Source organism: Athene noctua, chromosome 8, assembly GCF_965140245.1.
Source record: "Athene noctua chromosome 8, bAthNoc1.hap1.1, whole genome shotgun sequence".
Lineage (NCBI taxonomy): Eukaryota > Metazoa > Chordata > Aves > Strigiformes > Strigidae > Athene > Athene noctua.
In genome coordinates this window covers 3820551-3838044 of record NC_134044.1, presented here as the reverse complement: position 1 = coordinate 3838044, position 17494 = coordinate 3820551, and the positions used below count along the sequence as shown (strand labels likewise).

Genomic DNA, 17494 nt, shown 5'->3' with positions numbered 1-17494 from the left:
TTAAAGGGAATAGATGAGGAGCATAACCCTTGTGGAACTCCCAGTTTTCTAGCTGCAGCCCTTTCTGAGTGTAATTCTCTGCTGGCAATGGAGCAGGAGTAAGTCAGAGCTACTCCAAAAGCTGGATCTTGTAAGAGGGAGTTGTGGAGGAGCACTGGAGATAAGAATAATGAATTAGTCCAGTACTGCTTCTTGCAGACAGCTACTGCAAGAACATTGCTCTGGTAAGCTTTCAGCAGCTTCAGTCCTGGGACAAACTACATCTGTATGATAGAGAAAGTGCTCTTTGACCCACGCTGTTATGACTTCATTCTTTCATCCAGCCAAGCTCTTTGGGCAGGTACCTGCTTGTGAAGATTGAGGCTATCAATTTCGGAGAGAACCCAGCCAACACTTCCGTCCCCACCACAAACTAGAATCCGGAAAGTGTCAAATTTCTGGAATAAGCGTAAACTATGGAAAAGGACAAGAAAAAAGCAAGAGGGAAGAACAATCAGCTGTTACAGAAAGAAATGATAAACAGTTCCAACCTAGGTAATAAACATGGCAGACTTGCTTAAAGTAGTCTCTGATTTCACAGTGAATACAGGCCACTGTCAGATTACAGATGAATTAAAATGATTATAAATAATTATAAATACAGCTAAGCAATTTACAATGGCTATTCACTATAGAAATATGTCCCAGACATACTCCTCTACTAAAGCAGGGCAATTTTGCCTGTACAGAGGAGGAAACAAGCATGTGATAGCTCATTATCCATTGAACTAATTCCTTTTTGCAGATTCGCTGTGTTTAGCCTAACACTAGTTATTTGTCACTGCTTGGAGTGCTCTGATGTCACTGCCTTTGCAGGCCACACCAATTAAAACAAAGCTTGAAGAGTGGGAACTTTATGCATTCATTCAGAAAGCAGACAACTGTAAGAGGATGTAAAGCCTCACAAGCTTTAGTCCTTCTTCTGGGATAGCAACATAAATCAACGCTCTGGCGCCTTCTCTGTCCTGCAGGCAGGCAAACAATTCATTAGCAAGACAAGTGTGAATTTCTCTATTCACACTTTCCAGAATACTAAAAACCACCTTACCTCAAACTGTTTGAAACCACGCTTCTTACTGAACATCTTCCAGAACTACTGCCTGCTTTTATTTTGGCTTTGTACATATTTATTTTTTTTTATTATTACCTAGACAGGATTTGCTACAGTACATGAAAATCGTTATTTCTTCACGCATGGTTGACACATAAAAAATGGTTATCAGAAATTACAACATCTTGCAGTACAGTTTGACTGACACCAGCTGAGAGTATTTAAATTATTAAGGAGCAGCCTTTACCCTGTACCATCATTTTCTTTTTAAGAAAGCGTACAAGAGCAGCTGTTTTAAAAGCATGCACCACAGGTTGAGAAAATAATTGATTCCCTTGCTTCCCTTCTCTCTTGCTTAAAAGCAAAATTCCTCTCTGCAGTCAGTCCAACTGGGGAGAGGAAGACGAAAAATATTTAATTTTAGAAGTTTTCTTTAAATTATTTATCACTCAAACACATCCTCTGGACAGCATGATGCAGTTTTAAAGGCCAGTGTTTTGCAATGCACTGTGGCAAGAAACCACAATTGTTCTCAGGAGAGCAGAACTAACGGTCACTCATCCTGGAGTGGACACTCCCAGATACAGCACCCTGCATCTACAGGTCTTAGTCATCGACTCTGAGTCACATTTAGAAAAATAAAAAGGAAATTCACTTTGTGTTGGCTCTTATTACAAGAAGTGCCCATTCCTGACAAAAGTTATAATGCAACAGAGAAACATTTGGAAGGGGGCAAGCTAGAGATCAAGCTTTTTTTTTTTTTTTTTTTTTAAGCAGAGTTGCAGAAATACACGAAAGGAATTTATTCCACAGTGCACACTTTTTTTGATCCATAGATATTCTAGTGTAATCTGGTAAACAAGCCTGAAATGTCATCTATTAGATCATGGGGTAGAACCAACTTTACTAAAAACACTCATAAGAGATGTTTTCCCAATATCACCACAAAATCTCTAAGGGATGGAAGTTCACATACTTCCCAGGTAAGCTATTTCTGGATAAATCTCATTTTGACAATATTCACTTGCTACTTATGACATTTTCTGTTCACCCGATAACTGATATTAACTCCCATTAACAGCACACCAAGATGCCTGTTACAAGTCTGTTTGCTGACAAGTTTTCTTCTGGATTCAAACTTTCCATGCTTGGTCTTCTTCCAGGGGAGTGTTTTTGGAAATCCCCCAAACCCCTTCAAGCTGTCCTGCTGTTACTGATGAATGGAAATAATAACCTTGTTCAACAATATTTTTGGCTTTAGCTAATCAATAAAACTAAACACAGAGAGGGGAAAACCGCTTCAAACTTCGTATGTGTTCAGTTTTCTCTGAGGAATAGGTTCCTTGTTATATTTGAGGATGAGCTTATAATCAAATCAATCACTCATACTTTTCTGATATTTACAAGGAATGTGTGCTTCCACAGAATATCTGCTTACCCAAGGTGAGGTCCTCCATTCATGAGGTCGAAGACCTGGGCTGGATTCAGTAGCTGTTTGAATCTTCGTAGAAATTTTACACCTTGGTTGTCTCCACTTTTTGAGTTGACAAAGACCAACAAAGGGCTTGTGCAAGAAGGGGGACAAGTAGCTTTCCAAAAACCTTTTGGCAAAAAGGGAAGGGAGAGGGAAGAAAAGCCAAGAAATGTGAAGCTGCCCATGGAGATGGGGTGAGAAAAAAACCAACACCCCACAACCCAGCACAGCTATGGAGAGCTAATACTTTCCTCGTGCTTATGGCACTTACTGGATAAACGCCAAATGTGCACAGCCCTGAATCCAGCATGAACCACACCTCATGCTGCCAAATGTCACACTTATCTCCTAGCAGTATGCCAAAATCTTCAGCTTGCCCAACTTTCCCAAACTGCTTCTGCAATATAGTTGTTCTCAATAAATTTTAACAGCTGCAACTCAGCAAATACTGACGTTACAGGGTAATAAACTGAATGCAAAAGCAAAGCAAACAGTTCACTGCCATACTTCAGCAGTGTCTTCCAGTTTGGAATTTCAGCAACACCAAAAGTAGAATTTTCAGCTGACAGAGTCTGGCATTAATAGTGTTAGCTGAAGGGAATGTGACAGAGAGGAAGAAAAAGAAGGCACTACTTACTAGCAATACTTACCATCTGAATCAATGCTGTTAAGAGCAGTAGGAGGAATGACAGATACTTTGCACAGCCCGAGAGGACACTTGTTTGGCAACAACTCTTTACATGCTGTGTGTACCTGAAAACACCAAAAAAAAAAAAAAAAAATTCAGACCTTTTTGGACACTATGGTATAACTCAGAAAGCCACCCAGGCTGTAAAGGAAGAGTAAGAAAGGAAGAGGGGGCGAGTCGAAGGATATGTCAATCAGCAAAGTTATTTTAAGAATGATCTAATCAAAGTCTTCTACTAATTCTCCTCTTTCCATTAGTATGTACTTTTCCTGCCATTTGAATTTATGAGATTAGCACTTCGAGTGCTGAAAGGACCAGATAACAGATTCTGTAGCTTTAAGAGCCATCAGACATTCTGCTTTCAAAATCCTAGCCTCAGCTGAGAGATCAAAAGTCGCAACAAAAGAAAAAGCTGGGAATTCAAGAAAACATGAAAGCAAAAAACAAAGCAGGAAGACATGAGGGACATAAGAGGTAAGAGAAGAAGGGACTAATAAAGCCACCCAAAAAAGGGAATACAAAATAGAATAGGGCACTTCAGTCATTTCTGGTACATGAAGACTGCAAGATAGAGGGTTGAGCCTCCATCCCCCCACACTGTAAACACGTATTTTGTGATACTTCCATTACTAATATTATAGACAACTGGAAACATAGCAAGATTTGTATCACTGCAGTGGTTATTCAAGAGAAACCTATTGCAAAGGGAAGGGAAACTGCTATTATTAAAATAGCTTCGTATCCTTTATCATTCTTTTTTGTTGTAGCTTTTCAACTTGTGGAAATGATAAATAACGGCACCTTAAAATCCAACATCTCCCATGCCTGAGGCATTGATTCATATCTAGTGTAATTAGATTCTTCTATGAAAGCTCACTATCAAAAGAAAATGAGCTTGCAGAGAAGGCAGATACTTATTTCAGGTCTTACTTTTATGCATCACAGTGATACTTTTCACCACAAATTTACATTTCTATCTCTTGCAGACTGTTTATCATCTGGAGAAAGAACAATAAAGTCCTTCATGGCAAATACTGACAGCACAGTTAAAGATTTCATTTTAAGTAAACATCATTAAAACATACCAGAAAGCTGATCACAGACTCCTTTTACTGAAATGATCACGTTTATTCAACTCACCATGGCTTTGCACCAAAGGCAGCGCCAGTCTTGCAAACGCAGAACACTGCCACAGGTTTTATCACACACAGTGCATTTGGCACTCACGGGCAGGTTTCCTTCCAACCACTGATGTGGCATTGAGATCTGCAAATGATATGGAGGGAGAGAAGCAATATGGACTTTCCAGAGTGCAACTCAAGGGCACAGGATGCGCTCTGGTATGGAGACATACAGAGAGGCAAGTCTTTACATGCACTGTTTAAGGACAGCAAAGAAAATTTCTAGAAAACCTGAGAACCTCTTTTGGCATTTCACATCACGCTCAAGCGCAAAGAGATCAGGTGATTCGTCCCAGGCTACCCAGGAAACACTGACTTGCATGAGACATCCTGTATGCTAGGGTACTGTTCCAAACATTCACCTTCCTTTTGCCAAAACGCAGATCAGGTTCCCCATGCCTCCAATTATCTAACCTCAACTGCCCCGGTCCATAGCAGGATTCTCCTCCAAGCAGGGTAGCGAGGACTCCTTAACTGGACTTTTCACGCTGAATCTCATGCTCTGACAGTAATGGCCTTTCCCAAATCGCTAACACATAAAAGCAGAATCTGCTATTTGTACAGTGAAGAAAGCTGTAGAGCAAATGACAGTGCTTCCACATCAAGATAAGGCTAGAAGAGTTAAGACTAACACTTACCCCATCTTCATCCTCAATGATATCCTTCCCAATAGAGGCCAGAGTTGTCCACTTGCAATTATTGGTTGCCCGCACAGCACACCGCTTGTGGGCTTTAAACTTGCACACTAGAGAGGAAGAGAAGAATATATTAATCCTGCCGCAGAACATGTAATGTGGCAGACTATGCAAAAGCTTTCCCAAGTGACCATATTTGGCTCCAAAAGAAAGCATGGCACACACTACCCTTGTTAGCACTGCCAAAACTATCAGTTCTAAGTGCACTGAGTAAGATGAGCTAGCTATTAATTCTTGCCTTGTCACTTTTGCCAGTTGCTTGTACAAAGCTTAGTTATCACCTTGTTAAATTTGACATGATTTACGTAGTCATACACTCCCGCATCCTATTACACAGTGTGGGTGTAACCTCATTCACACTAGAAGTATGAGCTGTGCGCAGCCAGGCATGTCCGCTATGCCAAAGCTGAAAGAGAATAACCTCCTGGCATTCACTCAGCAAGGATCTTCTTACAAATATGATTATTCTTATGAACAGAAGTATTCTTATGCATATTCTACCTGACACCTCAGAAGTACATACCTGTTCACTTCAGTGGCATGATTTTAATAAGGGATGGCAGTATTTGGGTATATGGGAAAAAAATAATCAGCTACATTACTATCCGGTCCAACAGTAAAACAAGCATGAGAACAGCATTACATCTGTTATCCTTTTACAGAATGCCAAGATCCTAATCTTGACTTCTGCAGGAAAATTCTCTGTGAAGCCAAAGGGATTCAACAGCAAAGGGTTTCGGCATCATGTCCAGCGAAGACCTCTAGTCTCATACACAGCCTGTAGCGCTCTCAAGCTTATTATGCAACATTTTTCTACATCTTTTTTCAGACTGTTAACCACATGCCTCTAAAGTTATCTCTGGAATATGGCATTGAGCTATAAAGACAGGAGACGAGAGCAGGCTTACCTTCACATGAGAGCCCATGTGATGTGACTCCAGATAATGCCTCCCGACACACGTTGCAGTACGTTGGCCGAGCATGTGAGCAGGCGTACCAGTTATGCATCCCTGAGAAATGGTCCATGCTGTACTGGGTAGACTAATAGAAGAAATGTATTACAGCAAAGTCTACAGTAGAGCCACAAGACTTTTTTCCTTAAAAGACCTGCACATAGCAGTCTGGAAAGGCAGAAACAGAACACTTTTACTAGGGAAGAGGAGGCCACATGCAGCTTACATACACTAGCTGTAACTCAAGAAGGTTTTTGAGACAGAAGAGACTACCTGAAGAAGGTGGCACACCTTCATTCCTGCTCCTGTCCTACCTCTCATCCTTGTCTCACTACAAGCATGTGCAGGGAAATGAACTGGAGAATTTATCTGCTGGAGAGTTGATCCTTCCCTTCCCTTTCCCCTGGATTAAGTTTTCAGCAAGATCAGTTCCCCAAGCTGCTTTATTGCATAGCAGAGGAATGCTTGTGCCAGCATAACAGAGGAGACAAGAGGGAGACAAAACATCAGACTGAGGAAAACACAAGACAGCTTCTTTTCGTGGCAGTGCTGGTCCCAGAAAGCAAACAGATGCATTGAAGAAGGCAGAACACCAAACAGGCAAGATGTGAATTAGGACAGGGAGGATAACTGAAGAGAGAAATGACAATGGGAGTAGAACTGTGTTTCCTAACCTACCCATACTCTGGAAAGTGCTCTCAAAGTTACCAAGGGAGAGCATACAAAGCCACAAGCATTCTTTGTAGAATCACTTCAGTGTATCTGGGATAGTTTTTACAGAAGGCCTAACACTATACCCATTGTAGTCAAGAAAAATGAATTCTATTAACTTCACTGGAAGCTGACTCCAATCTCAAAACAAGCTGGTATTTAGGAGATGAGGCACAGAGTGCAAAGGAACACATTATTCTATTACCTCAAAATGTTCACGGTTTTGTACAGTCTTCAGTGCTGCGATCCAATCTTCCATCTCTTTTCTGTTATCAGCACAAAGGATGAGCTTCCGACATGGAGTGATAATCTGAAGATGTGTGAGAGAATTAATAGTGTGTATTCTGGGCATGTCAGTGAGAGACAGCAAGAGAACACGTTATCACTAGCGTAGTCTGTTGAAGTTATTTTCAGATGCAGTGAGCTGCACAACAGAAGTTGTTTGCACTTTTCAAACATGTTTCTCTTCTACTGTAACATACCTTCACAAAGGTGCAGAACCACAGAGATATTAGCTGTCACTTCCAGTACTGAACTGAGTAAAGAAATCTCTCATACCCAAATAACAGCACAACACAAATCAAGCACAGAGCAATAGGAATTGATACATTACATGTGCAGACCTCGCATTAAGTATTTTTTAAGTACTTAATGACTTTCTAAATTGGCAACAACATTAAAACATTTTGTTAACAGTGTAATGTACCAGTTTCTTGCAATTAATGAATTAGATAATGTACTCTGTGACATCATGCTAAAAATCTCTTTAGAGTCATGACAAGTGGGGAGGGAGGAGGGGAGAAATCAAACAAAATAAGCAATCTAGGAGAGAAATCAAATAAGCAATCTAGAAGAGAAATCACTGCATTCTAAATCCTCATGTCTCCTGAGAGCTTCTTCTATGTTTATTACATAAAAGATATTCCAGAAATGTTCCACTAGCAGCTTGAGGTTGTGGTCAGTTTGCCTTCCTCTAAAAATACTGTCCTCAGTGTGTTTCTACGCTGGGCTAATTCCCATGCATTAGCTGTCCCGCGTTAAATGAACAGTTCAGTGTTTTAACAAACCAGTAGAAGACAAGCAGGGTGGCCGAAGCTCCCTTGTGTGGCCTACTACCAACGCTCTCTCCTCTTGTCAGATGGTGGCAGCAGAGAGAAATGAAAGCTCTTAGCTCTTCAAGAGGACCCTATCTGCTGTCCATAGGGCTGCCCTTTCAGCTGGGGTCCAGACTGGACTATAAATCAACTTTTATTCCTCCTAAGACAAAAGTCTTTCCTCCCCACACTGTAGTCATTTTACTAACACTTTCTCTTTGTGCACAACTCTGTACTGATTTCCATCAAACTGACTTCTTAAATTAGATGAGCACTGAAGTGTTTGCAATATCTAGATTTAAGAAAAGCTGCGTTAAGTTTGAAAACCATTAACAAAAATCAAAAGGCTCCCCTTCAGGTCAACTCGAAAAAATTCCAGCAGTCCAGACTCTCCTATGCCCCTCTACATTTTCTACATGAAAAAGATTGTCTACATCATCTGCGTTTTCAGCAAATTGTACCCTAACATCTGAAATAACGGATTAAAACAAACTAGGATTGTGTCAGGTTGATGAGGCTCATGTGGCTCTTGCAAGCATGCAACCCAAGTATTGTTAATGAACACTAAAAAACCCCCACACATTACCCCAATACATGACCCCTGTTAATTACCATTTTCCAGTCTATTTCTCACTTCTCTCATTATCATTCATAAACCAGATTAAAAATAAAAACCTCTGAAGCTGAACATCAAACTTTTAGTTGATGTTGAAGTGCCTCAGAGCATCCACTAAGAAATGTTGTATGTACTGTCAACAAAAAAGATACACGTGTAAAATTCTGCTTTATTTCAAGCTCTTCAATTTCCAAAATATATTTCTTTTCATAGGAAAGACTGTAGCATTCACCTGCAATAACACCAACTTTATCCAGAGGCATTACCAATACCTAGATAAGGGTGCTAGAGACACAATAAGTAGGCAATGAATGGAGCTAAATACCTTTTTTAAGCAAGGACTGGCCACTCATATTAGAAACACAGTTTTGGCTTGGAGCATTCTATCTTGGACAAAATGACCTGATCTGTATCAATCGTAAGCAAACAGAGATAAATATTTTACAATTTTCTAAAAATTAAACTTTTAAGAACTCCTTCCCTCTTCCCTGACTTTTCCTTTAAATAATTCCACCTCTGATAAAATTTATTCCCAAAGAAGGTAATCACAGGAATCTTTCCTTTGGAAAGTGGAAAAGTGGGTGGTTAACTGGATTTCCATCAAAAACTCTGCTATGTAAGAACGGCTACCCTCGAGAAATCTTTTACAGAGCATGAAACACTACTGCAAAAATCAGTGTGAAGTTAGAGAAGAACAAGCAGCACCTCTGAAGTCTTGCTAAGAGGAAGCAGCTTTTTACCTGTACGTAAAACCAAGTTGAAATAATTTGTTTGGACAGCACATGGCCCTACTTTTTTCTGGTGGAAAAGCCAAGAACATCTACAATTTCATATGTACAACAGTACTCTCGGCAAAGTCAAACATCCTAGGATGAAGCACCCAAGGACCTTTCACTGCTTTAAAACCAGCCAGTTTTTTAAGGAACCACCAGTTTTTTCAAAAAGCCACTGGCACACTCTTAGGCAGAGGGTAAAAATAATTTAAAACAGTTCATAAAATTAATTTTTTATCATCATGGTCCAATTTCAGAACACTCCTATTCAGTTCCTCTTCCTATTTTTCTCTCTTTAAAAAAAAAAAAAAAAAGGCAAATGCAAATACATAATATCATTTTTAAACCACCTTTGGAGACATGAAATCTAAAATATTGGAATAAAATACAGAAATGCAGATACGCTTTTGATAAAAATTTCTGAGGTTACTGACTTCCTGGATCAGTGGAGAGACTGTCCAATATAAAAAAATTACTAATTCCTTCTTAAATCACCTACAGCATCATCTTAAAAATCCTCACATTCAGTGTTGGACAATCCTCTGTTCAAAGAACAAAGTTAAAGTTTAGAAGACAAGAAGACAAAGAGATCAAGAAGATTTTCATACCTGAATCATCCAAAGAGTCACAGAATTAAAGCATGTATTGTATAACTACAAAACTGCAAATAAAATGTAACTTTGTGCAAGATAAACTTATAAATAGCATTCCCCCCATTAAGTTCTAAAGCAACGTTTGCATTGAGATTCAGTGTATCATCAGGGATGGGAAATAATAAAATCTCAAACCCAAGGAGGACGAAGTGGGACAATTCAGGTGTCCCTTTGACAGACAGATAAGGTTTTAACATAACTGCTGTAACAATTCTTTGGAGAAATTAAGAAACCATACAAACCTGTTTTTCTGATTAACATGCAGCACTGTTACAGTTAAACACTTTAATGAGGATAATTAGGAATCCAGAAACATGTTAATAGGGACACTTCCTTCTCATAGTGCTTCAACAGTTTGTGCTTTCCTACAGCCTCACCCTCACAAGAGCCCCAGCTGGGGCTCTCCCTGCACCGCAGGCAGCTGCTGGGCTCTTACCTGCGCAGGCTGATGTGCAACAGGCATGCCACTACACTGGGCCTGGATAAGGGCAGAACTGAGATTAACAGAAACCTGCTCCCACTCACAGGGCAAGAAAACCGCACATCCTACCACTTTCATCTCCTTCTACTTGAGCCAGTAATTTCAGCTCCAGACAGATACCTGTTGAAGGATACTAACAGAGGGAAAAAGGCTATTACACAAACTGCACTGTCTAGACAAGACTGATGATCAGTCTAATGTCTCACACCAAAAAAAGAAAAATTCTTGTCATCTCCAAAAGAAGCCACGGCCATCTTCCCCCTGAACAGCTGTCCTTTCCTAGCTAGGGAGTGCAGGGTGTTTGCTCTCAGCTACAGCCGCGACGAGCCGATGCTCTGGAACACGAGGCTTGGTTATCCTTGTTGGCAAACATGGCTAGAAATGAGCATGGTCCAGCTATTTTTTATGTTCCGGCTACAGCTTTTGACTAACATCCTGGAACAGTATATTCCACAGGATGACGACGCACTAGGTGAAGTAGCATTTCCTTTTATTTGTTCTAAATTTACAAAGCAGTAATGTCATCCACTGACCTCTTGTTCTCATATAAACGAGAGCACAAAAACAACGATCTGATTGCTTTTGAGTTAGGATGGGAGCTGCCTTGCTAGGAGTTATAAAAAACACAATAAAAAGTTTTAAAGATTTATTTATAGTCTCATACATTTTTGGCCTGTTTGGGGATTGGCAGAACTCTCAGTGTTCCTGCCCTGAAACAGCTCAGAATTTTATCTAGATATGAGCAATTACGTTAAAAGTGCTTGCTCTTCCTAAAAAGGGAATATTAAAAACTAACACACTTTTTTGATCCTAAATGCTACTGAACTTTTGGGCATGGTTCTTTAGATTTCACTCCTTAGTCGGAACTAGATGTTCAGAGATCCATATGCCCAGAGCTCACCACATGGTAACTTTATTGAGGTCTAACACTGACAAACAAAAGAGCTCAACAACAGTCATGGGGGAAAAAAAAAAAAAAAAGCTGCCAATCCCTCTAATTAATCCTGAAGAGCTGTTAAGGATGGATGGGAATGGCAGGAAGGTTTAAAGACATTTCAGATCAGGACACGGCTTAATTTACAAACTCCTCACTGTGTATGAAACCCCAGAAATATCTTTTGCAGGAATCATGGTGACAATCAACTACCCACCAGGTCACTCCATTGCAGACAGTTATGTACCCTCTATGCAGATAAACCACCTCAAGCCCATTAGCGAAACTCTCCATTTTCAAGCTTTCTCGCTCTAAAGCTAAAATAAAATAAAAATCTAAATCTGAAAAAAGCCATGCCTCCATTGGTTGTCTTGTGCTGAGGACAAAGTGGGACAATTGATGGTCCCGTGACACTTCTCCAAAATTTAGCTTTATCTCCCGTGTCTCTTCCTCATACAGCACATGCCCTCTTACCAGCTGTTAACCCCCACCCCCCCGTCCAAAACTAACACCAGCTAACTGACATTTCAGATCAGGCCAGCTGGCAAACAACAGAGCCAACCAAAGAAAATTTCTCATTTCACATTCTAAAAATGGACTGGATGTCCCTGGATGTCCTTCCCCAATGAACAGCTGTGAATAATTGGATTAGAAAGGCAGTCCAAAAAAGACTCCTTATATTAGACCAAATTTTAAATAGAAATCTGCTATACTTCACTCTTTGGTGTTTTGCTGTACTTGAGCAACCTTCCTCCACCCAACAGCCAGAGCATAAACTTCATTCTCTGGTTTTGCTGCCATCAAAGACAACTTTATCATCTCTGCTCACTTCCTCTTTCAGCATTTTCTGGCTGCCCAGAAACTTCTCGGCAAAAAGTGGCAGTCTGGCCAAACATACATTGTGACTGTTATCAGAGTAGATCTGGTGAGCTCAGTGACCACAAAAGATGGCAAAACAAGTTAAGATCACATTGGCCCAATCACAGAGCTGGCTGAAGAAATGTTGTGGAGGGAGACAGGGCAGGGGAGACATACAACTTTGCTAAATATAGTTTTTCTGATGTGATACATTTCTCAGAGTGGCCAAAAGCGGGTGTATGGGAACACCTGCTCATTCTGACTGCTTCCTTTTACTCACATCCTGTTCAAATATAGTCTTATATTCAAAGGTGCTGAGCCATAAATCCCCCAAAGAGATCCTGGATTATTCCAAACAGTTGATGACTTGAATACAGGGACAACAGGAATTTCTGGAGCTCAAAAGACCTAGGAACTGCAACTAGAAAAAAATAAAGTAGCTGTGAGAACAGTGCTGGTGCAGGCAAAAACTTCAGCTTGATCACATATGCCAAAGGCACAGAAAACATTCACCACCTGTAGCTAATTGCTACGTCTGCTTTTGTACAGTGGAGTAAACTCTTGTATCCCATGAACCAAAAAACTCAGGAAGGAAAATTGGGTGAGATTGTAACGAGGACCCAGCCATTTGATCCACTTCAGCTCCTGTTCCACCAACAGTGGTAGTGAAATGAATGCTGGTATATGTTAAGGCACCTTGCCTGTGTTCATCAGCAAGATTCACAAACCAATAAAGTCACTGTGTGTTTCAAACATGATTGCTGAACTCACAGGCGGCAAAATGGACTAAGTGTAGATGAAGCAAATACACAAAGTAAAAAAAAAAAAGAATGTGAATCCCTCAGCAAATACACAAGGTAAAAAAAAAAAGAATGTGAAAAAGGAAGAAGAAAGGAAAATGGAAGTATGAGCTTCAGACTCAAACCAGTCTTTTACGCTTAAAAACTTAAAAGCTTGTCTCACTGATTGCAGCTTCTGAAAAAATCTGGAGCTGAACATCAGGCTAGCAATGCCTTAGACAGCAAGCTGGCATGATTTTAGTAGGTCTCTATAATATGGAAGAGAGAAGTAATACGAGTATCAATGCTTAGACTCATGGAGGACCGAGACTTGCCTTGACAGACAACATCCCTTTTCTGAACTGCAATTCAGCTTTCACCCAGGTTTAACAACAAATTCACACCCATTAACTCACTGCAGAGGTCAGTTAGAGCTCTCTAGAATTGCACGAATTATCTTTCCTCAAAACCTGGATGCTACCCTGAAGGGGAAAGAAAAAAGAAGCTTTTCATATGACAGTGTAGAAATACACCAGTTTTATATTAATTTTTATAATGCAAGATCTTTACTTCCTGCTAAAATGACCATCTTCCACCTATGAAAACTCTGACTTCCACCAAATAAAACAAGTTGTTAAGTTCTTATAGTGGAGCCAAATTCTGCCTTTTAAATTTATTTATTTATTTTTAACAGCAGAAACAAGATTTTCCTCAAAGCCCTAAGTGTTCAAGTCTCTGTTTGCACTATACTGGGTATTTTATCTCCAACTTCCACAGAGTAGTTCTACCTTAATTTTCAATCTGTAAAATCCAGGACAGCTCATTTCCATAGGAAAATAGGTACAGCATGTGGTGTGGTCTCTTTAGGACCATTTTTACATTATTAGGTTCATTCATCTTACAATATGTACCTCATCTGCCAGGGGGTTGCGCATTACAAGCGCATGTCCTCTAAGCACGTCACTAGCACTTACCACTGCTATGCTGTGCCCACAGATCAAGTTCAACCCCTGCTGACCCTCCATCTGCGCTTTCTCCCAGTCCCTATCTTCCTGGATACTGCAGCAGGAAAGCAGACTAGACTGAGCATTCCCTGGGAAAATTATCATCTCTCATACCAGGGTCACATTTCTACATGCTTCTGGAAACTCTGTTGCTAAACAAAGCACATTCGTGTTCTTGGCAACTGGTAAGAGTCACACGGACAAGGAGAGGATTTTAGGACTTCTGCCACCACTTAACAGATGTCAAAATCTAGAGTGTGCAAGAAGGTCTTTGCCACTGTTAGCAGGTAGGAAATGCAGACAGCCCTGGTTATTTGCACATATTAATCACTAGAGATCTACATGGACAAAGCAGCACCAAATGGGAAACAACAGGGCCACCGTGCCAAGTTCCAGAGCATCTTAGCACTGCTCCGTTATCCACCCGCCTTCCTGCAGCAGATGTACATACGCATCCCTTCTTCATCTGTTTTCCAAAGGATGCAGTCCGCCAGGACAAGAGTTCCCAAACAGAACTACCCTGTTCAGAAAGAGCAGCACATTTGGGAAGGTAAAGGATATTTCAGAGAAACCTTCCTACTCACTCACACAGAAGCAAAACTATGAAGAACAGAGGGGCAGGTCAATGTGCCCCAGTGGTAGAGCTGCTGTCTCAGTGGGCTCATACACATCAAGGCTAGCAGCTAATAAATCACAGGACTGAGCAATAAAAGACCTTGTCCACGGTAGGAAAATGACCTGTTACTGACAGCTTATTGTTAGTAACAGCTCCTCACAGCCCCCTAACCTCAGCTGTGTTGAAAAGAGGCTGGTAGCTAGCACAAAAGGAAATGAACAGCTTTCAACAGCCTGATGAACTCAGTAACTTTCTACACTGGGTCAGCAGGCAAAGACAAGTCCTGTTTCACACACCACCACAGTGAAACCATCACAAGCACCACAGGCAGGGAGATCTCATTTCTGCAAATAATATTAGCAAGCGTCTTCCTGCCAGAGGCTTGCTAAATGACCACAGTAAAGATGTGCATAAAAAGAAGTCTTCTCCTTTTAGAGCAACTTCCATGTAAAACTAAACCCATCATGTTCTCAAATGATCTCCTGTTTGCCAGAGGTTGTTCTGCCTTTGTGTCCTCACCTGGAAGGAGGAGAAGACTGGAATCCAGAGTCTTGCTCAGGAAGGTAGATAAAACACCAACACAGCAGGAAGGTTTCAAAGAGCAAAGAGATTATCAAACAAAAGCTCCTAGTGTTCAGGCACAAGTGCAATAACAGACACTAATTTCAAAGCAGTAAACTTCCCTCTAGGGAAACAAAAGCTCTTCACAGTCGCCTTCACTTCCCAGCTCTCTATCTATCCTGTCTCACAGTAAAATACATAAAGCTCAGTCTGACCTTTCTCTTACAGTAGCTTCATCTTTCTCAAAAACTCCTAGCTTATTTTGGGGTCATTCTGTAGCGTACAGTAGCAATGGCCAGATCTCTCCACCCACAGCAACTTTTGCCACACTCCCTAACTCTTTCTCCCATGTTTAGCCTCTCTTCGATAGTTTTTCTGCTGATTTCTCCTTCTTTTTGTGAGCAGACTAATGACCAGCTCCTGCAGGAGGTTGGATTAAGAGTCCTAAAAATCCTTGACACGAAAGGATTTTAAATTACTATTTTCACTGACTAACAGTGACTCAGAATGGCCTGTTTACCAACGGGCCTTTTCTCAAGCAGAAAAAAACTGCGCTGAGGTCTGGATTACAAACTACTAAAATAGCAAAGTATTTTGAAACTGCAGCGGTTCTGACAGGAAATGGGGACCTAACTGCACTTAATGAAAGGAGGGGGGGGAAAAACAGCAGAACGATTCTGGACATGGCAATTCATAACTCTACTCATATTTTCACTTGCTTATAAAGGAAATTCTGACAGCTGCCAATATAAACAGAGTAAAAGCACTAGCAGAGAGTGTACCATTCCTCAATGTGTACACACATGGGTGTGGAACAGACAACCCCCAGCAAAGCCTGACTTTCCAGTGTGCACTCTAATTTTGTCTAATTTAGAGAGGAGAGTTTAAAAAGGAGGAGGGAAGAAGAATAACTTTCACAGGCTCCTTTCTTCTGATCTTTCCCTTCTCCAAACCTTAACAAGGCAAGCCACCACTGTGTACAAAGAAGCAAGGTGAGGAACCAGGACATTTGGTGACTCCTCTCTGTAACTATGTCCCCAAATGAGTAAGATTTTTTGCCCACTTCTGAGAACTGATGCCTTCCCTCTGAGTCCCTCACCCCCATGCTGAGGAAGCAGGGGAGGAAGATCCCTTCCCTCGCTAGGAAGCCCAGTGACACCCTGCAACATATGCTCAAGCCCATCTTTTCCAAAAGGCAGTTTGGGGAATATGTGCAAGTGTCAAACCACGCAGATCTCCCTGATCCCTATCAGCCCAAGCTCGAAGTCCAAGTCTGACTTTCTGCAAACAGCTTGTAACAAAAGTTCTTATATTCTTTCTCCTCATAAAAATAAGTCACATGCTCTTTCTCGAAGCTTGTATTTCAAATCAGCACAATAACCTCTGATCTGGGTTCCTCTTGTATCAACAGTGCCTTACAACACAGCTCCTGCGCTTGATGCGAGCAGCAGACTTTTTGCCTGACATGTAGCTTCAGCAGTTCTATTCACTCATTCAAAACCAAACTCTTCAGAGAAGACTTCACTGCCTTCTCTGCTAAAAAAGTTAACTTATCACTCAAAATCACTAATACAAATAATCTACTTGACACAAAATCACAGAAGAGGCAAAGGCACTTTCACTTCATTGTGAAATGCATTTGCAGACATCAACAACATACTCTCCCCATCAGGAAACACCCTCAGCACTTTTACCTTTTGTTGAAGTTCAAGCACTTTGCCCTGTGTTTTTAGGAAAGATTAATTACCTCAGAATGAAGATTCATGCTATTTCTCCACAGCATCAAGAAGCCCCGGGACAATACAGCAAAAATATACAGCCTGAAGATCAGTCACATAAACTTCACAAGACAGAAGATGGCATCTCTGCTGATGAATAAAGTCAGTACTAAGTAACTAGGTTGTAGTAACAAAAAATTGTAGCACACCTCAGGCTTCTGCACAGCAGGAGAATGACATCCATACTCCTCACGCTGTCATTCAGGAACACCAGCAATTCCCTGTTCCTCAACCTACCTCAACCACTGTCGCCTCCAGTCATGCGAGTGCTGTGAAAGAGAGGTATTACTCTAATCTCAGTACTTCCTCTCCCCTGTGACACCAGCCACAGTGAATCATCACTTAATAAACGGTATTTCTTAATTGACGGGTGCAGCATTTCCAACAGCACCGCAGGCACACTTCCCTTTACCCCAATTCTGGAGAACTTATCTACACAAATCCACACCTGGACAATAAGAGTTCGTAGCAAACTTATTCCAAAGAGCCTGCGCTCCTGATGACCTGTTATGCTGGCACAGGTGCCATGCTCAGTCCAAAAAACGTGGACTCCTG

The 17494-nt window shown here is 41.0% G+C and overlaps 1 protein-coding gene across 5 annotated transcripts in view; it reads right to left on the bottom strand.

Annotated features, from left to right (window-relative positions):
* DGKD (diacylglycerol kinase delta) overlaps positions 1-17494 on the bottom strand; it is a 61413-nt gene that overhangs the window by 22794 nt on the left and 21125 nt on the right. For 3 of the 5 annotated variants that reach the window (XR_012634100.1, XM_074912750.1, XM_074912754.1), the window contains 7 exons: positions 6998-7102; positions 6037-6169; positions 5072-5178; positions 4393-4518; positions 3215-3317; positions 2529-2691; positions 345-453 (listed from right to left, as the gene is read on the bottom strand). Coding sequence is in view for 4 of the 5 variants with exons in the window: in XM_074912750.1 (XP_074768851.1) it covers positions 345-453; positions 2529-2691; positions 3215-3317; positions 4393-4518; positions 5072-5178; positions 6037-6169; positions 6998-7102 (846 nt within the window). In the remaining variant the exon portion in view is untranslated. The other 2 variants (XM_074912753.1, XM_074912752.1) reach the window with 2 other exon arrangements.